The sequence below is a fragment of the Garra rufa genome, chromosome 6, assembly GCF_049309525.1.
Source record: "Garra rufa chromosome 6, GarRuf1.0, whole genome shotgun sequence".
NCBI classification, from domain to species: Eukaryota; Metazoa; Chordata; class Actinopteri; order Cypriniformes; family Cyprinidae; genus Garra; species Garra rufa.
In genome coordinates this window covers 16,156,971-16,183,424 of record NC_133366.1, presented here as the reverse complement: position 1 = coordinate 16,183,424, position 26,454 = coordinate 16,156,971, and the positions used below count along the sequence as shown (strand labels likewise).

General features: G+C 33.6%; 1 protein-coding gene across 2 annotated transcripts in view; it reads left to right on the top strand.

Moving 5' to 3' along the window:
- Window positions 1-26,073, top strand: part of rnf24 (ring finger protein 24) — a 43,693-nt gene extending 17,620 nt beyond the window's left edge. For both annotated transcript variants that reach the window (XM_073842483.1, XM_073842482.1), the window contains 5 exons: window positions 3,829-3,978; window positions 11,709-11,751; window positions 11,950-11,991; window positions 22,327-22,406; window positions 24,895-26,073. In XM_073842483.1, the coding sequence (XP_073698584.1) occupies window positions 3,836-3,978; window positions 11,709-11,751; window positions 11,950-11,991; window positions 22,327-22,406; window positions 24,895-25,036 (450 nt within the window). In that variant the 5' untranslated portion in view covers window positions 3,829-3,835 and the 3' untranslated portion in view covers window positions 25,037-26,073. The remainder of the gene's footprint in view (window positions 1-3,828; window positions 3,979-11,708; window positions 11,752-11,949; window positions 11,992-22,326; window positions 22,407-24,894) is intronic.
- Window positions 26,074-26,454: the final 381 nt, after the last annotated feature.

Genomic DNA, 26,454 nt, shown 5'->3' with positions numbered 1-26,454 from the left:
GGGGAGTTTCCAGGCCATGGACCCAAATTTTCAACGTTTTGGTCCCCGAGCCACTTAGTTATCACTTTTGCCTTATGGCACGGTGCTCCATCGTGCTGGAAAATGCATTGTTCTTCACCAAACTGTTGTTGGATTGTTGGAAGAAGTTGCTGTTGGAGGGTGTTTTGATACCATTCTTTATTCATGGCTGTGTTTTTGGGCAAAATTGTGAGTGAGCCCACTCCCTTGGATGAGACGCAACCCCACACATGAATGGTCTCAGGATGCTTTAATGTTGGCATGACACAGGACTGATGGTAGCGCTCACCTTTTCTTCTCCGGACAAGCCTTTTTCCAGATGCCCCAAACAATCGGAAAGAGCCTTCACCGGAGAATATGACTTTGCCCCAGTCCTCAGCAGTCCATTCGCCATACTTTTTGTAGAAGATCAATCTGTCCCTGATGTTTTTTTGGAGAGAAGTGGCTTCTTTGCTGCCTGCTGCAATTCCTGAGCAAGCTCTGCACTGGTGGCACTCCGATCAGGCAGCTGAATCGTCTTTAGGAGACGATCCTGGCGCTTGCTGGACTTTCTTGGATGCCCTGAAGCCTTCTTAACAAGAATTGAACCTCTTTCCTTGAAGTTCTTGATGATCCTATAAATTGTTGATTTAGGTGCAATCTTAGTAGCCACAATATCTATAAAATATAAATTTTTATGCAATGCAATAATGGCTGCAGGCGTTTCTTTGCAGTTCACCATGGTTAACAATGGAAGAACAATGATTTCAAGCATCACCCTCCTCTTAACATGTCAAGTCTGCCATTCTAACCCAATCAGCCTGACATAATGATCTCCAGCCTTGTGCTCCTCAACATTCTCACCTGAGTTAACAAGACGATTACTGAAATGATCTCAGCAGGTCCTTTAATGACAGCAATGAAATGTAGTGGAAAGTTTTTTTTGGGATTAAGTTCATTTTCATGGCAAAGAAGGACTATGCAATTCATCTGATCACTCTTCATAACATTCTGGAGTATATGCAAATTGCTATTATAAAAACTTAAGCAGCAACTTTTCCAATTTCCTATATTTATGTCATTCTCAAAGCTTTTGGCCACGACTGTAGAATGACCTACATATTAAAAACATTTTTTTAATATGTAGGTCATTCTAGATACTTTTCCATGTCTTGAACTTGAGGAATTTTCCCAAGCATGCATTTTTCTGTTTGGGGCATTAAAATGTCAGTATGTATGTTTTGGCTTTGTGACAAAAACTAGGCCATAAGAGCTCAGATGATTAATGACTGTACAGCGATATAAAGAAACGATAACTGTATTTTGTCACAGAGGCTAATAGCATTGTGAACACAACAGATTCAGACCTCTGACTGCTGTTTACTAGTACATGCTGTATCGGTAAGAATGAGAGATGCTGTTATTGATATAACGGTGTCTGTGTTTAAGGGCAGCTGGTTATTGATTTTCTGTTTGGATATTTGGATATTTACCCTCATCTGTCAGAAAGCTTTGCAATGGTTAAAGCTGTACAGACGCAAACAGAGACGGAGAGGCAAAGCAAACAATCTGTTGGAGGTCAGTAGGAATCTGGGTGAAAGTGGGAGCGTTTCCGAATGTGTCAAAGGCCCTCGCATTTAGACATGTCAAGGATGTCAGATGTTTATAGGCACAGTACAAGTATGTCTGTGAGAACAAAGTATGATGGCTGACACCCAGCTCCATGTGCTGTTACGTCACATAGTTATTCTCTACCTCCCCCTTTGTTTACACACACTGCCTCATGTGTCTCTTGTCTACTAAAGGCATGTCCTGACATGCCCGTACTGGGGGGAGTAACATCCTAAAGAATGTTCAGTGAAAACTCTCACTCTCACACACAACAAAGGCCTACACACAAACACACTCATACACATTTGTTTTTAGACTGTTGTGGGGATGTTCCACTGACTCCTTTTGTTCTTAAATTAATGTTTTATTTAGAATGTTATTGTCTATGTTTTAAAGGGGGGTTGCTACTTCCAAACACATTTTTTCTATTATAGAGGACACCTATCTTTGACTTTTGTTGTTTTTACACTGATTTAAAGATATTATCTCCTAACTTTATCCCTAAACCTTACAGAAACTCTTTGCATTTTTACATTTTAAGGCCAGACAATAGACTTCACATACAGTCAAACTAAAATGTATTCAGACACCTTCAACAATTCTCACATTATCATAGTTTATTTGATATGTAGTGGTAATAAAATATGATAAGAACTCAGTTAAACTGTGTCAGGCCAAATTAATCTTGATAATGTTAGACAACTTTGATATGTAAGTGTAAATCACTGTTCAATACTTTGTTGACCAATTACTAAGAAATGCTTAATTTAGTTTAGTCTGTGATATAAAAAGGTCGCATTAGCAATTAAAGAAAACAACACTTAAGCAAAACATGGTCGGGTCAAAGTGTCTGAATAATTTTTTGGTCCCAAATTTTTATCATTTTTATTGATAGTCCATTGCAATGTATGTAGAATTTCTGGGTATAATATGTCACAGTTTATGTTATTTTGCTATCCTCACTTACATAAATGTTGACTGTAGACACTGACTGTAGATATCACCATATTTCCCCAGCATAAATTTAAACATTGTATAAAATAGGTTCAAAATTGTTTAGTTTGGTTGAAATATTCAAGTTAAAGGTTTTTACAAAGGGGATTTTTTTTTATATTTTGGATTTTGGATATCTCTTTTAATTACTCCATAAATCAGAAAATATTGTCAACAGCCAGAAAAAAAATCACCATGTTTTTATATATATCTTAGGTGAATATTAACAAACCTCCAGAATAGTGAAAATTTGTGGAAAAGAGCATGTTCGTGCGACTGATGTTGGGATTTCTGGCTCAGTGCATGAGAAACAATTAATTTAGAGAAAACAGTCTTTAAAGGTATTGAAATACAGACACAAATAGATAATGTGTAATAAACAAACACCTAAATGTGTGTTCTGGATGTTTTCATTTCAGTATTCTGAAAGAAAAGTTATAGAAGCAAAATTGCCAAAAATCGATGACTAGTGTCTGAAAAAAACAATGGTTTTGCCTGCAGTCTCTTGCCTTAAAGACATCAATTTGTGTTTGCAATTGAATTTGTGTTGTACTATCCCATTTGAAACATTTGGCTCTGACTGTGATTTACATTTTATTAGGTATTTTGTTTTCTAAAACATTGAAATTGGAACTTTAAAGTGTTCCAAATCCTTTTCGGGGTGACTGTATACTCATGGCCTTTTGAATTAAAGTTTTGTCAGGAAAACTTTTATAGCTTCATTTTGAGTAGTTTTCCAGTCAGAAATAATCTGATATAATAAATATATAAAAAACATGCTCATAAGGGACCAAGTCAAAGCTGTGCTGACTCTCAGTAGATTAGTTAACACTAATTTCCCACAGACAGACAGTGTGGGTATTGCTTAATGGCTCCTGCAGGACCAATGTTCTCAAACTCTCTCCACTAAAATATTACATGCACTGCCCAATGCACAATTTAATGCGTTAATGAGTTTATTCATTGGTCTGTTGGGTACATAAGCAGTTGTTGTGGAAACGCTCCAGAAATCAAGCCAAGCCACATATCAAATCACAGTCATACTGACAAGAACATTCGCTTATGCGTGCATCGGCAGACAGGGTGATTATTTTCCTTTGAAACTGAGCTGACACAGCATAAATGGTTTACTACACTAATGGGCATGTGGTCTGCTCTAGCATTTAGTGTTGCAATCAATAAAACACTCACTGATGTTTCTTTGTCTCTTTTCCCCTCTCATTCTAGGTTATCCATGACCTCAGATTTACAGCATTATAGTTTCAGGATGCCGAATATAGGGTTCCAGAACCTTCCCCTCAATATCTACATTGTTGTCTTTGGGACGGCCATTTTCGTCTTCATCCTCAGCCTACTCTTCTGCTGCTATCTAATTCGGTAAGACCACCTGGCTCTTCTATGTGTGCGGTAGCAGAATGTGTTTGAACAAGCCTCAAAATGCCATACATTTGCTTATTTGTTCTCTTCAGCCAGTTACAGGGTTTAAAAGTCTAATTTAATCCCTAAACATACAAACTACAAAGAGAAATTGCTGTAATTAAATGGCTAACACACGTTTAAGTGTAATTTGGATTATGATTTGTTTGGAAATTCATGAAAAAGGAAATCCACCCAATATGGACAAGTGGGTGTAGTTGGAATGTGTGGTGTAGAGTGTTGCCAACAGGACCAATGTTCGTCATTAAAGTCACAGTTACATACAAATATTCATCGAGACAACTGTTTAATGCACCACGCTCAGGTAAAATAGCAAATGGAAAGGAGTTTAAAGGACTTCTGTGAGAGGATAGAGAAAAGCTGACAGATGGTGATGGAACGGAGAAGTTCTCTTTCATCTCCACACTGAGTTCATACCATGTGAGGCAGCTTTTATCATGCTTACTTTGAAGACTGAACCAACTCTGAATTTCACAGCCATACTTTTATTATTAGTGGCTGCCCAATAAAGAAGTAGAGGTAAATCAGCCATTTTTTATTTATTTAAACTTTGGCTAAGTACAGAGAGGTTAACACAGTTTATTTATTGTTGTTTTGTTCTAATAGAGATGTTCAGTTTTAGACTTAGAATGGGTTTCCTCTGAAATTTTTGGATTTACAAGTACAACACGGTCCCTTGTTAACTTAAATTAAAGAGACTTCTCTGTCAATTACACACAGTTATACCATAATGTGTTTTTTATTTATCCAATTCTATTTTTAAAATACACATTTAAACCAGTTCCCATTAGAGCCTGTGGCAAATTGGCCTTAAAGGTTTGTCTTGATGGCATGCCTGAACAGCTCTATTGCAATGCGGCATTTTCTTAGGCATGGTGTGTTCAGCTTGTACAGCAAATGAAGTCCTAAGCTTCTAAAATTCAGAAATTCATATTAAAATTCCGAAATAATTCCTAAACACATGATGATTAGGACAACAAGGCAATTGTATGGCATTTTGAAGGAAAATCTTTTGTCCCTGAAATGGTTTTGTTACTTTTTATAGTTGTGCGTGTGTTCGATGCACTTACAAAGCTTTTCATGAAGAGTGAGAAGGTCAAACAGCACAGTTTGGAGAAGCTAAGAAAACACTGACTTGATAATCTGAATTTGAAAATAAAAAACACAATTTCCAACTGCTTGCTTACCCCTTCTTGGATTTGGTTTATAGTTCCATGTAGATGGATATAAAGCTTCTTATTTTCACAATAACTGAACCCAAAGTAGCTTAGATGCACAATCTCAAATCAATGCATTTTTGACCTTGAGGAGACCACATTGTGTCACCAACTTCCCTTATGGATTGAGTGAACTCTACAGCAGCTGTTTCATATCTTGAAGGACATTGATTGTTTTTTTTTCCAACTTCTCAAGTGAAAATGAACCTGGCAGTGACAAAAACAACCAAACATTGATGTTTTACAGCAAAGATATAGTAATGGAAATATGTGGTCCTTCGTGAAGCTTAAGAAACAGTTTTTCCTTTAGCTACTGAGCTGCTGTCATCTAGTCAGATTTGAGCTCTGCTGCCATGTGGTCATTCCTGGCAGCAGAGATACTGAAGCTTTAATGTGCTATTGTGTAGCATCTCTTACATAAGACAGTGAGAACCAGTGGCTCTCATCCAAATTCACCCTAACCAGTGGGGAAGATGGTAAGTTCTAGTTCTGTTTTATTTGACTTTGCCTCCCCCTAAATGTATTTTCCAATGTTTACCTGTATTGGTAGCCTTTTATAGTCTTACATTAGTCATACCAGTAAAAAACACTGGATTCTTGAATGAAAAACTGTCAGATTACCAAGTCATTTATAAAACGAGTTTGTATTTAGCCCAGATTCCAGACTTCTAAAGATGCAGTCTCCCTTGCATGTAATTAGCTCACAAATATTCATGACTTCCTCATTGAATTAACCAGCAAACATTTGTCATGCCCCCATGCACAAAAAGTATTTGGACACTTCAGGCGCACTTAAAAACGTCATTGCATTAATTAACAAAATGTCAAAGTAACTGGTATTTATTTTTGCTGACTGCGCAAGAAAGCTTTTGACACACAACATTTCACAAAAATATGTTAGGGGTGGGCCACTGTGCATCTAAAATCTGGCTCTGAAATATTTATACTGTACGTGGAAATGACTACAATCGCAAATTCAGCAAGTACCAAAATAGTAGGCCACCATTCTACCTAGTTGCATTTTCCACAACATTTTTAGCTTGCTATTTTTCACCTCCACGTATACCTTCTGCATCGCTGAAACAATAGGGAAGAGCGCAGAGTGCTTATTCACAGCTTTTTACATCATTTAGCAGCTGCTTTTGACAGGGTGGAGACGTCCCTACTGAGAAGACCAGCATATGTTGTGTTTTCAATGCTGGTGACCAGCATGGGATGTCAGTGTTCTTACTAGACTAGTTAACGGAAAAATGAAAATTCTGCTATATGACCATCATGTCATTCTAAACCCATATGAATTTCTTCTGTAGAACATGAAAAGTTTATTGTTGAAGAATATCATGGCTACACTTTTCAATTCGAAAGTGAATGAGGACTGGGGCCGTCAATCCAAAATGTCAAATAATCAGACATTTCAACCTTTTTTATGCCAAACCTATTGTTTCCTCAGAAAATTTCCTCAGAAGACTTGGAATATGGTGGTGTGGACCACATCTAAGTACATTTATAGTTCTTTTGCATACATCATGAAGCTTAAACTCCAGTCACCTTTGTGACCGCATGTATATTTGTAGCAATAGCCAAAAATACATTGTATGGGTCAAAATTATAGATTTTATGCCAAAAATCATTAGGATATTAAGTAAAAATCATGACCGAAAAAATATATAAAAAAAATTCAGAAATACTGTGTTACTTTTTGTGGTAAATACATTCTCATAAATATTTTTTAAAGGAATATTTAAAAAAAAAATGTTTTAATAATATTTTTATATTTATTATTAGTAGTAACACTATTACAATAAGTAATGTGTGACCCTGGACCACAAAACCAGTCTTAAGTAGCATGGGTATATTTGTATCAACAGCCAAAAATAAATTGTATGGGTCAAAATTATCGTTTTTTCTTTTATGCCAAAAATCATTAGGATATTAGGTAAAAATCATGTTTCATAAAGATATTTAGTAAAATTCCTACCGTAAATCTATCAAAATTTAGTTCTTGGTTAGTAATATGCATTGCTAAGAACTTAATTTGGACATAAAAATTTTTTGCACCCTCAGATTACAGATTTTCAAATAGTTGCCAAATATTGTACTATCCTAACAAACTATACATCAATGGAACGCTTATTTATTCAGCTTTAAATACATTTCAGAAAATTGACCCTTATGACTGTTTTTTCTGTCCAGGGTCACATTTCATTGTGAATGCTTTGAAAAACGTGGCCAGTACATTCTGTGTTCCACAGAAGAAAGAAAGTAATGTGGGTTTTACAACATGAGGGTGAGTAAATGATGACATAATTTTCCATTTTGGCAAAACCAATCCTCCTATAACTTAACTAACTAGTTATGGCTATACTGGTCAACCAGCAAGACAAGCATGAAGCTGGTCGTTTCAGCAGGGTCTTTAATGTAAAAGATGCTTTTCTGTTGAAGTCAAGATGAAATAATCTTGACCTGTTTAGTTAAACTGCTATTTCATCAGGAAAATCACAGACCGAATAAAAGGCCATCAGATTGTAGTCGTGCGACTCTGTGGACATTCACAGTGTGAAAGACAAGAGAGTCGTGAGCTCAAGTGGACCTGTGAAGGACGTCGTGATTCAGAGCAAACACACTCAGGCGCACGTAGCGTCCATGCACCAGCTTCGACACACAAATGCAAAATGCCCCTGTGACTGGCGAACACACACTTGGAGAGAAAAAAACTGGCGGGTGGGGGAGTGTTTGTCTGGCGCGATCATCCTCATGGGAGGAAAATCGAAATTCACACACACGTTTGGGATTGAGCACTCGCTGTGACATGTTAATAGCTGTACCAGTTATTTTACAATGCAGGGAAGCGGTCATAAGGTGGCTTTCTACGTGATGAACTGTAACACTATCTTAATGGTGCGTGAGCGATCATGACTGCCTGTAGTTTGTCAAACGACAGTTTATCTTGACCTAGCCGACCTCGGGAACTAGACCAAAACACATTGTACGATTTTGGCCATGGTTATGATACATGAATATCTTGTTATTTTGTGTTCCCTTCACATTATGATTGCATTTATGCTTTGAAGAATGAATGGTCCATAACTACTTTCACCTAGAAATGACTTCAGGTGTTATTTACACAAAATCCATTTTTGCATTCCACTGCACTGCTGTTTTCTGTTGTTTTCCTTTGTAAATATGTGGTAGACTGACGTGGTTGACTGTTGCACCTGCGTCTTTTGCAGTTTCTTGCACATAACATTCTAAAAGTGTGTCGCTTTAGCTAAAAAAGTTCAGTTTTTGAACAACCCAGGCTCATTGGCAATAGATGCCTCTACATACATCTCTGCAATACCGTAATGACATACCTTACTACACGCTTTGCAGCAGTTTCAGAGTGAAATGTCTAAAGAGTGGCACTAAAATACACGTTCAATATGTGATGATGGCATGTTTTTATTATGTTAGTACAGGCACATTTTACTGCGTTTTTATTGAATTGCTTGAGGTATGTATTGCGGCTGTTCAGAATTCAAATATCTTAGAGTTGCTAAAGGTTAATGCTCTATCGTGTTGGAAATATCTACTACACCAACCTTAAACCTAACCGATAGTGTTAACAAATGCAAAAAGTGATATAAAAATGCATTTGTTAATGCAGCCATGCTTTTTGAACTTTCTTGGATTTGAGCTCTTTTGTCGAACCATAGTTTCACGGCGTTCATACCAAAGCTCTTCATCCCCAAGTGCAACGCCGTATCGCGTGAGCTACTGAGCAAACCTACTGAATTAGAACCATCTTGCATATGAAGCTCTATATGTGATGACAACATTCAAAAGTTATCAGTTTTCAAATCACGCAGGATGTTAAAATTGTTTTGAAGCCATAATATAATATTCTCTAAGTAATTGTGTGAAAATTAGGCTTTATTATTCAAAGCTCTGTGTGTAAATCGTACTTTGTTTGAAAAAAGGAATTAAAGTTTGTCAGAGTTTTACTGCCTCTAGTGTTCATTTCAACTGGAAACTGCAGTGATTCATACATAAAGAGGGTTTGCACTTATGTCACAATTTGGTCAGTTACCCAGATGTGTGTCATATTGGCGGATCATACACGGATGTAAACAACAGCATGGATTGCACGGTTAATGTACTACTGAAGACATTATTCTGCTAATTTATGCTGTTTAAACCATGGAAAAAAATGTAAGGACTTAGTTTGTGAAAATATTGCACCCTTTTCTGCTTACTAAGTTAATAGGTAGTAAAGATACATACAAGTAGTATTAATGAAGATTTTAGCTTAATATTTCACCTAGCTGACTGGAAATGATTAAAACAAACACAAATGTTGTCAGGATTCTTGCCCTGGAAATCCTGGTTTAGTTTGGCCAACCATAAACGCCTTTTGTTCCACAGACAGTTTTTTTTTACTCTTATTCTTGATTTGTTATAACTTTTGGCAGTCTGTAGTATTCCAAACATTTTCCCGGTCCGACCAATAAGTACAGCCCAAAACATGACAATAATTGACCATTTTCAGGAGCAATAATCAGGAAAATATCCAAGTTTTGTTCAGTTTGGTGCCGCTTAAATGGCTGATTAATAACTCTATAGGAATGTTTTTTCTTAGTTTTACAGAAATGTATATAGATGCACGTATTTCCATTGAGCCTATGTAGATTTTAAAAGTTTTTAAACACAAAAATACATTCTTTTGAATGGCCCTATAAATATTTACATAAGTAGCAGGGCTTTTATGGGTTTGATTGTTTATGCATGCCAATGAGTATAAACCGAGAATATCACCGAAAAGGGAGTATCTGCACCTTTACCTGCTGGTCTCTTTCAGAATGTCAGTTTCTCTCCTAGACTGTGCTGCCTGTTTTACAGGTCCCTCTCACTCTGCTGCGAGAGGTTAAGCTTACTTGTAATGGAGGTAAATTTTACAATACATGTCTCCGTTTTTCTCATATCTCTCCAACTCTTTCTTCACTTGCTAAGTCTTTCCTGAATGTATTCTGTGTTATCTTTAATCAACTATGTTAATTTCTGCTATGACTGTGATTGCAAGATCACCAGTATTGTTTATGTTCATTTCCTTCGTACAGGAAGTAATATTGGTTGAAAGTCTTATATCATATCTTTCAGAGCATCTAAATGAGAGATTCAGCAAAACAAACATTCAAAAAAGGCCAAGATAAATGTCTTGGACTAATGCTAATGTTCTAACAGCTCTACAGACATTAACAGTTCAGTGTTCACAAATTAGAGCTAAACTTAGTGTGTGAGGCGTTTGCTGGATAGCTTTAAATAGCCTTTTTCTTACACTAGAGACTCTTCAATCATGCCTGATGCATTCCGGTTATTTTCCATCGGGGTTCCTCTCTCACTTTCTCTCTCTCTGTCTGTGACACACACACTTGCTCAAGATCAAAATAGTGTTAAATGTAGACTGTCCATTGCTTGGCTGCCTCCATTTCTTGAGTTCTTGCCAAGAGTATCTGTATATAGTTCTTTTAAAGGGTCTGGCTCTGGTCTTGACAGTCACACTCCGTAAAGCATTGCAGCAGTGTGTGTAGGTAGTGCCTGGGCAGTCTTGTTCAGACAGGCTAAAAAAGTGGGGTCAAGCTTGATGAGACAATACAAGACCCAAACTAATCTAGAAAGAGAGTTTTAAAATACTGGGGCAGCTCGCAGCACTGCTAGAACTGGATGCAGCCAGTGTCATGAGGAAGTGGATGTCAATGTGTTTAAAAGTTTAATTATATGATTAAGCTCAAATGTGGTGGATATAATTTATACTGCATATGATCAGGATGACTGGAGCAATGCTTTATGGGCAGTGATGACTACAATTTGTCAAATTGTGGCTGAATAATAAGATCCAGGCATGTGTTGACCATACACAGCTGGAATATATATACAGAGGTCCAGAAGCGAGTTTTTCACACCCATGAAAACCACTACCATTTAAAATGGACTGTATTTTAGTATCATGGTTTAACTTGATGATATATATATATATATATATATATATATATATATATATATATATATATTAGGGGTGGGGGAAAAACAATTCACATATGAATCGTGATTCAGCCTTGTAGCGGTTCATTCATAAATGTAAAAAAATCTATTTAATAATTGCATGATGTTGTTGGAACAAAACACTGATTTCTTCAGTCATGTGTGTGTGTTTTGTATTAAAATATTGGTGCGAATGTCCAGTGTGCACAAATAAAAAAAAAAAAATGATGAAAACTGTGTATCATGATTGAAAATCGAAAAACCGTGAATCTATTTTTTTTTAATCGAATTGTGACCCCAAAAATCTAATTGTGACGTACCGAAAGATTCCCACCCCTAATATATGTAGTTTGGTATTATTAATGTCTCTCCAGCACAGGTTTATAAAAATGTTATGTCACTCTCTGAACTAAAACAAATATTTGTTTTGTCTAGGTTACGGCACCAGGCACACAAAGAGCTCTATGCATACAAGCAGGTAAGCTGCTAATCTATTCAAACTCTTTACTGTATTATATAAATGTACATTATTTACTGTATGATTCAATTTGAGTGTGAATGGGAGTTCACAAATATCACAATTATCAGTTTGTTTCTCAATTTTGCAATTTTTCCAAATTGCAATTAGGACTTACTGTAAATGCTTTTAAACATTGATGTTGTTTATTGTTTACAGGTTATTCAAAAGGAAAAGGTCAAAGAATTAAACTTGCATGAGGTGAGTTTTCCTTCCTTCCTTCCTTCCTTCTTTCATCCAGCTGTTAATCATTTTCTGAGATGATTACATGATATACACTACCTGTCAAAAGTTTTTGAACAGTAAGATTTTTAATCTTTTTTTTAAAGAAATCTCTTCTGCCCACCAAGCTTGCATTTATTTGATCTAAATTACAGCAAAACAGTACAATTTTGAAATATTTTCACTATTTAAAATAACTGTTTTCTATTTGAATATATTTTAAAATGTATATACACTACCAGTCAAAAGTTTTTGAACAGTAAGATTTTAATCTTTTTTTAAAGAAATCTCTTCTGCTTACCAAGCTTGCATTTATTTGATCCAAAGTACAGCAAAAACAGTACAATTTTTAAATATTTTTACTATTTAAAATAACTGTTTTCTATTTGAATATTTTTTTAAATGTAATTTTTTCCTGTGATCAAAACTAAATTTTCAGCATAATTACTCCAGTCTTCAGTGTCACATAATCCTTCAGAAATCATCACTAATATGCTGATTTACTGTTCAAGAAACATTTTTTATTATTATTATTATTATCAATATTTAAAACAGATTTTTTTTTTCATTAAAACAGGACAAATTGTTATTAGAAATGTTTGATTAATATAATCAGCATTTATCTGAAAAGGTCAGCATTTATCTGAAATATAAAAAAAATAGATTTTATTCTAAAGGATGCTTTAAATTGATCAAAAGTGATAATAAAGGCATTTAAAATGTTACAAAACATTTCTATTTAAGATAAATGCTGTTCTTCTGAACTTTCTTTTCATCAAAGAAACCTGGAAAAAAAATCTACTTAGCTGTTTTCAACAGAATAATAATAATAATAATAATTATATATATATATATATATATATAATTTTTTTTTTTTTTTTTTTTTTAAGCAGCAAATTAAAAGGATTTTGGAGGGATCATGTGACTGGAGTAATGATGCTACAAATTAAAATTTAAAATCACAGTAATAAATTACATTTTAAAATATATTCAAATAGAAAATATTTATTTTAAATAGTACCAATATTTCAAAATTTTGCTGCTTTTGCTGTACTTTGGATCAAATAAATGCTTAGTGAGCAGAAGAGACTGTTCAGAAACTTTTGACTGGTAGTGTATATTGGCCAGGAAGTGCTTTTTTGGTAATAAAAATGTATTGTAGTGTGCCAGATGGAATTTAAAGGACATCTTCCAGCAAAAATCATTATTGAAAGTAAAATAATTAACAGTAGTATAAAAAATAACAACAACAAAGAAAAACTAAAACAAATCCTAGCTAAACTGATTAGCATTTGTTTGTTTGTTTGTTTGTTTCCTATTACGTGTTTAACCTTCACAAGATGGTTTGTACATGACCGTGTTAATAGGCCACTGTCCTGACTTCATATGTGAGTGCTAATGAAATGTTAGCGCCAATGTTGAGGTGTGAGGACACCAGCGCTCTTGTTGAATGCTCAAACTCTTCTGGAATTTCTCGTGTTTCGTCACTCCCTTTCTGCATCTTCAATGATGAGGAATAGTTTCTGCTTTTAGTTTCTGGCTAAAGTTGGATATTCCCTTACAAAGAGCAGGCAGCTATTTTAACCAAGCATTAATATGTCTCTGCTGTCTGCAGATGTGCATGAATACAATGTAATCTTTACACAAAAGAATGACGGCAGTGTGTTCTGAACTGAGTTATTTTTTGTTAAACTCAGCCTTGTGTGTCGCATCTGGTTTCTTTTTCATTTGCATTTGATACATCAGCACAGCAAATGCAAAATGCATGATACAAGTTTGTTCAACAGCAACATAACCGAAACAGTATATAACATTTTATCTTCGAAAGGAACACAAAGTTCTCACAGTCGCTGTATTTTTGTCTAGTACTAGAAGTGCTAGAAGTGTCATCAATATTAACAGCACTGTGAGTGATTTTATATTAGTCATATCTTTTGAAACAGCGCCTTAAAGCTGTCAGCACTGCCCCGAAGTGCCAAGCAAATGTCAGCCACACTTGTAAACTCAGTTTTCATCGTATTCCACATGTTTTGTCGGACTTTCTGCCACAGCAGTCATGACTCTCATTTGTCAGACTCAAGGTTTTTATTTGCTATTGATTTTCTTTTCCACAAATAGCTTTGGGGAAACACTTTCGTCCATGAGCCTGATACTGGCTTTCTTTCAAAAGATGTTTTATAGTATTAACACCATTTGCAGTCTTCCAGGCTAATTTGATTATGCTTTAAGCGACCAATGAGGGTTAAGTACTCTCAGCTATTTTAACTGTATTTAAATCCATTCCACCATCAAAATTACTGCATAACATGTGCAAAAACATACATTATATTATTTATTTGTAATGTAAATGTCAGCAAATTGACACATTGTTTAGAACACTTTACAATAAGATTTATTAGTTAACATTAGTTAACTGCATTAGTTAACATGAACTAACAATGAACAATACTTCTACAGCATTTATTAATCTTACTCAATGTTAATTTTAGCATTTACTAATGCATTATTAAAATCGCAAGTTGTGTTTGTTAAGTAAGGAATAATTGACGACGGGCCGTAGAATTCTTAGAAAATAATGCACACCCGAGGTGGTGATGCGGTCACGACGCGAAGCGGAGTGGCCGTTACACCTCGGGTGTGCATTATTTTCGTAGAATTCTACGGACCGAAGTCAATTATTCCGCTTATACTACAGTTACCACACCTCAAGACATCGATCAAATGATAAATTTCAAGACATTCGTCCCGTTTTTATCCTTAAAACGCTATTGTGAGTAGGATTAATTTCTTACGCAGCTCATTCAACAGCTTCGTTGCTAGTTCCAAAACGTCATTTTAGAACTAGTAACGACGCTTGGGCTGTTAATAGCCAAATAATGCCGTTAATAATGAAGTTTAGACAGACCGACAGACAAGCAGACAGACGGAAAGAGTGAGGGAGAGAAACTAAGTGTATGACTTTACCTCTCTCACGTCTGTGTCTCTCAAAGGTGACTGGCAGCATCGTCTCTACTAACAGTTCAACTTTAAGTTCACTTTCTTCAAGACCACGCCGTTGTTACCTCGCGTGTGAGAGCTGTCATGTCGTTTTTAAGTTGTTCATCGTCAGAGCAGCGCTAACAACATTAGCGCGAATGCTAACGCGAGTGCAAACTGTAAGTTATGTGTGTGCGTCTGTGAGGTGAGTGAGAGAGGGCGAGATAAATAGTTTGTGCTTTCCGTACATAATAAAACGTAATATATTGTGGAAAAAAACATGGAAATAATCTGTCGTTTTTATCCTGATGTTTACTGTATTTATTAGTTTGGCCAGTGTCATTGTGGGTTTTAGTTATTTTGCTGTTTTGGGCTGTAAGGACCTTTGAAATAACTGAAATCGTATGGCGAAGTGATATAGACATGCACTGCGGTCTAAAGCTGCCTGGAACTACGTTCGCCGTGCGTATCCCTGAATATAATGCACACCTCTAGAACGTTCGTCAGCCAATCAGATTCAAGCATTCAACGGCCCTGTAGTATAACATTAGATAATGCACTGTGAACTAACATGAACAAACAATGAATGACTGTATTTTTATTATCTAACTTAAACAAAGATAAATAAATAGTAATATAAATTTATTGTTCATTGTTTTTTCATGTTAGTTAATACATTAAATGTTAACAAATGACACCTTATTGTAAAGTTTTACCAATTTTTTAAATCTTATTTTTTTAAATACTGTTTAAGTACGTTTAAAACATTTTTACGTTTATTTTATATATAGAAATATGTAGACAATATAAACATCATAAATATAGTCATTTAAACTCTAAATGTAAATTATTAAACTTTTTTTGGACATTTATTTTAAATAAAACAAAATAAAAAAAATATATATATATTTTAAATTCAATGCATAGAGGCATTATTTTTCAGGATAATTTATATTAATTTTAACTTTTAGTTTTATAGTTTGTGTCTGTGTGTGTATGTGTGTGTGTGTGTGTGTATAACACACACAATATGTGTGATTTAGAAATGATATCTAAAATTTTACATTGAAATACGTTTGAAATTATTTAATTAAAACTAAATTAAAACATTTTTTCTTAAAAATAAATATATAGAGGCATTATTTCTCTATAAAATTTTAGTTTAAGTTTTCAGTTTTTTTATGTTATTTAATATATATATATATACTAGTGGTGGGCCGTTATCGGCGTTAACGTGCTGCGTTAATGTGAAACTCTTATCGCGCGATAAAAAAAATATCGCCGTTAATCTATTCTCAAATTTGGGTTGGGAGCTGGGTCTAAACTACGCAAGCTATGATGACTTTCACCTTGATAGTTTAACGCGGATGTATACCGAAGACTGTAGAATATGGTCGCGCGTTTAAGTCTCCTCCGCCAAAACACAGACGGGATCGCGTCGTCCTCCATACTGAAACACACGTGACGCTCCCGGTAATTTTTGGCATTTTCATCTCACATGAACAGATAAACTCAATCTCCCAAACTGCTGTGAGAGTCACCTATACCGTTTCATTTGAGAAAACTAGCATCATATCATACTGTATGACACAGAAACGTTACGGCAACCTGTCAAAATAAAAGTACGGTGTAACATGTAATGGGCTGGGTAGGTGTTGACGTTAAAAAAAACACAATCTAATAGGTAGAAAAAATAATTTCATTGTTAGTTAGTTAGTAAACACAAGTACATCTAATTGAACATAATTTATTTTCATCAACAAATTATCATAGAACAGCTTTATGAGCTTTATGATCCATTCTCAAAGACTTTAAGTCATTATTTGGGTAGCACACATATTCTGAATGCCTTCAGCAGAATTAAAATTAGCCCTTTTAATCTAGATTAATCTAGATTAATTCCAAGATTTAATCTAGATTAATCTAGATTAAAAAAATTAATCTATGCCCACCCCTAATATATACACACACACACACACACACACACACACACACACACACACACACACACACACACACACACACACACACACACACACACACACATACACACACACACACACAAACATCATATAATAATATATAAATTATTTTAAATATAAATCAAAATTATTACTTTTTTGGACATTTATTTTAAATAAAACTAAATAGTGTGTGTTTAATACTGAATCAAATACAATATTTCATTCTTAAGCTACAATAATGTCTACTTGCTACTTTCTCATTTAACACAAAAATAGCTTTAAATAATGTTTTGTGGGTATTTTCAGTCAAATTTATATTTTTCGATTATTATGTGATTAATTCGATTAATTAATCGACTCATCATGTAATTAATTATATTACAAATTTTAATCAACTGACAGCACTTATGTATAAATATATAGACACTATAAACATCATATATTATATGTATTATTTAAAATCTAAATCATTTATTTAAAACATTTATTTTAAATAAAACTAAATAAAGACATTTTTTAAATAAAATGCATAGTGTGTGTGTGTGTGTGAGTGTGTTTATAACACACATTTGAAATGATTTAATTAAAACTAAATTAAAAAAAACATTCTTAAAAAGAAAATATATAGAGGCATTATTTGTCTATAAAATTTTTGTTTCAGTTTCAGTTTTCAGATGATTTATATATATATATATATATATATATATATATATATATATATATATTACATTTTTTGTTGAACTGTCCCTTTAAAGCTGAATTGTTCTTCACTAGATCCAGGAATTAAGGAGTGTCTGAACACAGCATGTACCCTAGGCTTTTAAGTTCAAACCCCCATGAGTTGGAAAGGTGATCTGGCTATAGTTGACTTCATGAGCAGAATTATACAGCTTCATACTGTTCTATCACCCCTATCCTTGATCTTCCATATAATACAGCTTAAGACGAGGTAATATAATCCCAGCTCTCGAAACATTAAGTACCCTTCCTAAAAGGTGATTATATACACACAGACACATTGCACAGTAGAGCTGGTGCACGGATGATTGATGTGCAAACACACTGGTGCAGAAATCTAGCATATGTGCCAGACGGTTGCCAAGATATGGATCCTCAGTTGGCAACCAGTGAGAACAGCATGGACATAAATATCACCGCATCAGTGAGTAAGATTTATTGTGTGTAATTCCACTGCAGAGAAGCAGTCGGAAATAAAACTGCACGGTTTGTGTTTTATTATACTTGCGCATAGCTGCAGCTCTCTAGGTGAGAGATCAAACAGATGAGAGTGGCGGTGTGAAATGGACTGAGCAATACTTATTTCCGTTTGGTAAAAAAAGACCCCCGGGAGTCACGATTGAACTGCAGAGGTGGTCCTTTCAATTCAGAAGACCAGCAGACAGGAGAAAAAGAGGGGGATGTTAATAAAACAGAAATGCATGATGATCCTCAGTGGAATGCCGTCATTGTTCAGGCATCACTATTTTGATTGGATTCAGTGAATCAGTGCTATTTTAGTATCATTGATATACTGTTATAGTTTTTGTTAATATTTTTATTTGTATATTTTCTGGTTTTATTTTTAGTTCAAATTTGGTAATTTTGTAGTGTGCATTTATTTATTTTAAATTTTAGTGAGTTTTATTTAGTATCTTTGATATACTATTAGTTTTTGTTCATGTTTTGAATTATATATTTTTATTTGTATATTTTCTTTACTTCTAGTTCAAATTTGGTAATGTTGTGTGCTTTTATTTATTTATTTATTTATTTTATTTTAATTACATTTTAATTAAGCTTTATTCAGTATCTTTAATATACTATTACAGTTTTTGTTAATATTTTAAATTATATATATTTTTTAACTAAAATTTGGTAATTTTGTAGTGTGCATTTATTTATCTAAAATTTTAGTGAGTTTTATTTTGTATCTTTGATATACCATTAGTTTTTGTTCATGTTTTGAATTATATATATATTTATTTTTTATTTGTATATTTTCAGTCTTTATTTTTAGTTCAAGTTGTAAATGTATTTATTTATTTATAGTTGTTATTACATTTTTATAGTTTTATTTAGTACATTTTAAAAACTATCATCGTTTTTGTTAATATTTTGAGTTATATTTTATTTTCTGTTTTTATTTTTTTTAGTTAAAGTTTGGTCATTTTTTTGCATTCTTTTATTTATTTATTTGTTTGTTTGTTTATTTATTAAATATTTGTTACATTTTATTTAGTATATTTGATATACTAATATTTTGAGTTTTATTTTATTTGTATATTTTCTGCTTTTATTTTTAGTTAAAGTTTTGTAATTTTGTTGTATGCTTTTTTTAATTAATTAATTAATTTATTTATTTTATTACATTTTAGTAAGTTTTATTTAGTAACTTTTTATATACTATTATAGACTTGTTAATGGTTTGAATTATATATTTTTTTTATTTGTATATTTTCTGTTTTTTATTTTTAGTTAAAGTTTGTTAATTTTGTTGTGTTGTTTATTTATAATTTTTAGGGTTAGGTTAGGTTTTAAAATAATTTTATTTAGTATATTTGATATGCTATTATAGTTTTTGTTAAAAAATGTTGAGTTATATTTTATTTTCTGTTTTTATTATTAAAGTTAATGTTGTTGCATTCTTTTATTTATTTATTTATTTTAATTAAATACCTGTTAAAAGTTTTTTATTTAGTATATTTGATATACTATTATAGTTTTTATTAATATTTTGAGTTATATTTTATTTGTATATTTCTTTTCTTTTTATTTTTTTGTTAAAGTTTGATAATTCTGTTTTGTGCTTTTATTTGTTTGTTTGTTTATTCATTTAATATTTTATTACATTTTTATTAAGTTTTACTTCTTATCTTTAATATGCTATTATAATTTTTGGTTAATATTTTGAATTTTATTTTATTTGTATATTTTCTGCTTTTATTTTTAGTTAAAATTTGGTAATTTTGTTGTGTGCATTTATTGATTTATTTGTTTTACATTTTAGTAAGTTTTATTTAGTATTTTTGATTTACTATTACAGTTTTTGTTAACATTTTGAATTATATTCTTTGTATATTTTCTGTTTTTATTTTTGGTTAAAGTTAGGTAATTTTGTTGTGTACTTTTATTTATTTATCTACTTAAATGTGAATGTATTTAAATATATTTAGTTATTAAGTTTTAGGTTTTTAGTTTTAGTTTTTAGTTTTGGTTATTTTAGTACTTTAACCTAACCTTTATAAAAATGAATTTATTATATTTATTTGTTTGTTTTAGTTTTAGTTTTAGTTAACAATAACCCTGATGAAGATGACACTGGTTTGGCTTGATGGTTTATTTTAACCACATTGGCCTTGCTTAGAGTATATAAAAAACAATAGTGAAGTAAAGTCACTGTCTGTTTTGTGCAGAATTCATTTACATGTTTAGTGTTATGAAGAAACACACACACACGAGTGTATTCTGTCCCCTGTTGGCCCTGTTAATGCCATTCTTTTCTCACAAAACCCAACAGTGTATATTCAGCAGACAATCTCTTGCGAGACGTGTGTTTGCAGTCTCGCTTGTCACAAACAGAGAACCATTGTGTCTCGATAATTCACCATCCACCCCCTACTCACAGTCAATGACACCTAAAGCACTCAAACTGTATTCACAACTATATCTTGTTTTATGATACACAAACAGAACAGTAAATAACTGTTGTGACAGGCACATTTGTCCCAAACCAGTGTTGTTCTCTTACACTTGGTACACTTGCATTTCCCTGCCCCCTTGTTTGCTGTCAGCAAGATTAATGAAAGATGTCCTGGAAAACATGAGCTGTAGAACGCATCAGTTTAACGTTCATTTGTATTATGCATTATGACAACATGGTATTATAATAGTATTTATATTGTGAATTAAAACTTTGCAAAGGCTATATGTGACCCTGGACCACAAAACCAGTCATAAGTGTAAATTTGTCGAAATTGAGATTCTTACATCATCTGAAAGCTGAGTAAATAAGCTTGCTATTGTTATATTGTTTGTTAAAATAGGACAATGTTTGTCTGAGATACAACTATTTGAAAACCTGGAATCTGAGGGTGCAAAAAAATCTAAATATTGAGAAAATCGCCTTAAAAGTTGTCCAAATGAAGTTCTTAGCAATGCATATTACTAATCAAAAATTAAGTTTTGATTTATTTATGATATTATTTTCATGGAACATGATCTTTACTTATTATGCTAATGATTTTTGGCATAAAAGAAAAATCGATAATTTTGACCCATACAATGTATTTTTGGCTATTGCTACAAATATACCGGTGCTACTTAAGACTGGTTTTGTGGTCCAGGGTCACATATGATTAATTCTGAATATAGACTTGTAAAAAGCCAGAATCTTTACATTTGAGGTTTTACATATTTAAATTTACTGTAGAAACATTCACTGAAATAATGTTTATTTTACTTTTTATTTGATTAATTTTATACTATATAGCCAAATGTATCATATTCTTAGAAGAAGGACCTTTTTTCAGTGACAAAATTTTGTCATATTAAAATAGTCACAACATTTCTGAAAATATATTTTGGTTGTATTGTTTTCGCATTTTTATATATGTTATCTGACTAACCGTCATACAATGTTTTGAAAAATAAAAGTCATAATTTTTAGCACTGTTTGGATCTGGTTTGCAACTGTGGTGCTGATTGGCCTTTCCTCAGATAACTTTCTCAGTTTTTTAATACATTCCTCTGAAATTTTAATGACTACTTTATTAAAGGAACTAGCTGGTAGCCCTTAGCCTTATGAGGAATAGCCAGTACCTGAGTATTTTGCCTACCTTCGGATTACATCACCATTTAATTAAGTCCAAATGTTAACAAAATTCCACTCTCTGATGTGAGACAGATTGTTAGTCAAAGCGTTTGGCTTGCCTCTTGCAGCATCGGGTCTAGACATGTTAGGCAGCCATCAGAAAATGCTGGATTTCCACTAAAGTCCATGAAAGGTTTCTATTTTTTATTTCCCTTTTTTTTCATATCATCACCCCCAACTGGTACACTTCACTGCTACATTACAAAGGAAACGTCTTGAATGTGAGCTTAAGATGGAAAAGCTTTAAAAGAAATGTTCTCAGGCATATCGATCTTACGTCTATCATAAAGTTGTAGGTTAACAGCAGAAGTCTTGTCATGAATACTGCATTACAACATATCTTCCAGTCTCAGTGATCTTTGAAGGTGATACTGTCCATTTCTAGTAATAACTTGTTGAGACAAATGTATTAAATGGAACAGGTTTCTTCTTTATAAGCAGAAGTGTTTTTATTTAAACATTTTGTCTGTGTGTTCATTGGAATACATTGTTTTTTCTCCCCAGATTTGTGCGGTGTGTTTGGAGGAATTCAAGCAGAAAGACGAGTTGGGAATCTGCCCGTGTAAACATGCCTTTCACAGAAAGTGAGTACCCTGGCATTTGTTGTTGTCTAAAAGAGGAACATTTCTGCACCGCTTTTTATTTGAACAACCCAGCTGAGCCAAAAATAACATTGGGGTTTGAGGTTGGACTACCTGTATGATGAACAATCGAAGACAGATAGTGCTGGACACTTACAAAACTGATTGATAGCCATTTTGATTCTGTTAGTGGCATAGAGTATGTAAAGTACACACTTAAAATCATAAATCAAATGCACATTTGTAGTTCAGATGTGCTGGATAACTGTGATCTGCCATTGATTTAGTTGAAAGGTGTCTGACTCACCCATTTTCTCCTTTGCCACTTTGTGAAACATTTGCACTGGGCTGTATGTCAGAGTATATGCCAAAGTAAATGTCAGAGCAATGCTTGGACACTTATCAGAGGGGCGGGGAACACTTTGTTCTTTTTAAACATTTCAACATTGTAGTTTGCTTCTATGGGAATTCAACCAGTTTTTAGCTTAAATGGATCATTGAAGTGAAGTTTTACTGGGTAAACTAGTAAAATGATATTTGATTATTTAATTATTTTGATATGTATTCTTATATATTTTTGTTATTTTAGAGTCAATGCAGTATGGCCACAATATGGCACAAGAGTGCTAGCTGATGAAAAATAGGCCCCAAATAAATCACATAAAAACATAATATAGTGCGTCACAATATAGCTTGGTGCATATTATTTGAATGTCACGCTGTATGATATGAAGAATAACGTATAAAGTCGGCAACACCAAAGCAACATCAAGAAAGTTTTATTTTTAAAAAACTATTGCACAGCGTACGCTTTGGTGTTGCTGACTTTATACTTTATTCTTCTACTTGTTGCTTTTTAATCGAGCACCCATTTGAGACTGATGTGCGTGCTTTTGTTTTGCTTGTTGACGCTGTATGATATAAAAGTCTAAAGTTTACATGCATCTTGCAGAATCTGCAAAATGGTAATTATTTTAACAAAATAAGAGGGATTATACAAAACCGAACCGTTCAGGTTCAGGTCCCACAAATGTTTGGGTTTTTCAGTATTTTGTTTATTGGAACCCTTTCCAACAATGACTGTATGATTTTGAGATCCATCTTTTCACACTGAGGACAGCTGAGGGACTCAAAATTATGAATTAAACGCAAGGGGTGAAAACTTTTGAACAGAATGAAGATGTGTACGTTTGTCTTATTTTGCCTAAATATCATTATTTTTTCATTTAATACTGCCCCTCAGAAGCTACAGAAGATACATGTTTCCCAGAAAACTAAATAAATTTAAATTTATCCAGATCTTCACATTCAAAAGTTTTCACCCCCGGTTATTAATGCATTGTGTTTCCTTCTGAAGCATCAGTGAGCATTTGAACCTTTTATAATAGTTGAATTTGAGTCCCTCAGTTGTCCTCAGTGTGAAAAGATGGATCTCAAAATTATACAGTCATTGTTGGAAAGGGTTCAAATACACAGAAATTCTGAAAAACCCCAAAATTTGTGCGAACTGAAGGATTTTTCTGAAGAACAGTGGGCAGTTCAACTGTTCAGGACAAATAAGGAACTCAAGACATGAGACTACAGGCTGAGCTTAAACCCCCCAAAACACTGAAGCAAATTTTCAAATAGACATTATCTTTATTAACAAAGTCTAAACAAGTAGAAATTATACTATAATAAACTCACTATAAATTATAAATAAAAGCTATAAATGTAAAAATTATAGTTGATTTGGGCATCCACTATGATACTGTGAGAGATATCGTGAAACCGTGAAATGGCTGGAGTTACAATATCACTAGAATATCGCAATCCTCTCAGCCAATCAGATTTGAGTACCAGAAAGAACTGTTGTATAAATACAAAAAAAAATATACAACTTATAAAATAAATGTAAAAATCATTATAAATTATAAATAAGCACTATAAATGATAAAATTATAGTGTGTTTGGGCATCCGCCATGACATTCACTGTAAGAAATACCACAAGCGGAGTGATACAAAAGGTGAAACGGTTGGAGTTCTGTTATTGCTAGAATATTGCATTCCTCTCAGCCAATCAGATACAAGGAGCAGAAAGAACTGTTGTATAAAATAAATACAGTTTCTTACAAGAACCCGAAAGGCTTCTACATCCAGACTGTGTCGGTGGTTAAATGGGGACTTCTGTAACATAGATCTGTTTATGTACCTGATGGGACCAACACGGCCTAAAATAGAACTGTGCTTACAGTGAATTATTTATCAGTGCAGAGATAGCAACATCTCACTCAGACTAACACGAGATTCAGTCTCAAATTCCACATGGGCTTCCTGCGAGGAGAAGACACACAGGCAGCCCTGAGACATCGTATGAGATCACTTTAGACTTTCTATCTGTAGCATTTTTGATAGTTTGGGTTAGCGGAGTCTCTTTGTAGTGGAATACTTTGGGTAGATTATTATCGAGTTCACCTTTCATCTTCTACATTCTCTTTGTATCTCTTTCAGGTGCCTTATTAAATGGCTGGAGGTGAGGAAGGTATGCCCGCTGTGCAACATGCCAGTCTTACAGCTGGCGCAGCAGCAGAGTATGTCCGAATCTGTGCCCCCAACGCAGCAGCCTCTGCCCGGAGTGGAGAACTTGGTGTAGCCCCTCCAGTTTCCTCTAAAAATTTGACCACCACTACCTTCACACTCCCTCCTGTACAGGTACATGCTCCTATCCAAGGACAGAGCGCAGGATTTTATGCCCGGAGCCACGGTGACCTGTGCCTTGGTGGCTTTACAAAGGATTTTTTTTTCCAAATTACATGATCTTATTTGGGTTTAGCTTTTTTTCCTGTGGGATAATGAAGAAGAATTGAGTTTACATGGCCAAGCTATGTTTATAAAAGTATCCGTTCCACACCAAAGCACTTTTTTGAGGACACCTGTGAGAGGAAAATAAAAACAAGGACTAAAAACATAACATGTTAAGAAAAACAAAAACTACTTTTTTAACAAAAGCTTTTTTTTTTTTAACAAGCACTTTACATAAAACTCAAACCTAGTTGCTTGTGATAGTAGCAAGATCTTGTTTTATATTTTATGATTTCAAACTTTTTTAGAGCCACAGAGCAAACCTTTGGTTTTATTTTCATTAGCGAGGGTTACGTTTATACTGTATATTAAAGGAACAGCAGCTCTCAAGTGTGTATATGTTTGTTTGTATGAGTGTTTACGCTTTGACGGTCAGTAGAACGGCTGTATCGGTAGATACGGTTCTCAGTGACCTTTAGCTGGTGGCCAAAACAAATGTGAATACAGAGATTGTCTTATTATGGTCAGGATGTGACCCAGCAGTATTTGATCTGTGTTCTGTGGACGTCTTTACATTTGAAAGGCTTTTTAACTGAGGGCTGTGTTAAACACACACACACACACACACACACACACACACACACACACACACACACACACACACATTGGTACCTTTGGGCTCAAGGCCATATTTGGTAAGAATTTGAACATAACCTAAAAGGCTAAAGCAAAGGAAAAAACACCAGTAGTCTGATACACATTATTGTCACTCAGACTTTATCAGATATACTAAATAAATCAGATTTTCCCAGTCTAAACAGCATGACAAATATATACACCACCGTTAAAACGTTTGGGATTAGTACGATTTTTAATGTTATTTTAAAGAAGTTTGAACTGAAAATGCTGTAATATTGTGAAATATTATTTCAATGTAAAATAACACATTTCTATGTGAATATATTTTAAAATGGAATTTATTCCTGTGATGCAAAGCTGAATTTTCAGCATCATTACTAGTCTTTAGTGTCACATGATCCTTCAGAAATCATTCTAATATGCTGATTTATTATCAATGTTAAAAACAGTTGTGCTGCTTAATATTGGATTCTTTATTAAATAAAAAGTTAAAACAACAGCATTTATTTATAATATAAATATTTTGTAACAAAACAAACTATCATTTAAAAGTTGGTGATCAGTAAATTTGTATATTAATTTAAAAAAAAAAATGAATACATTTATTCACCAAGGATGTGTTGAATTGAT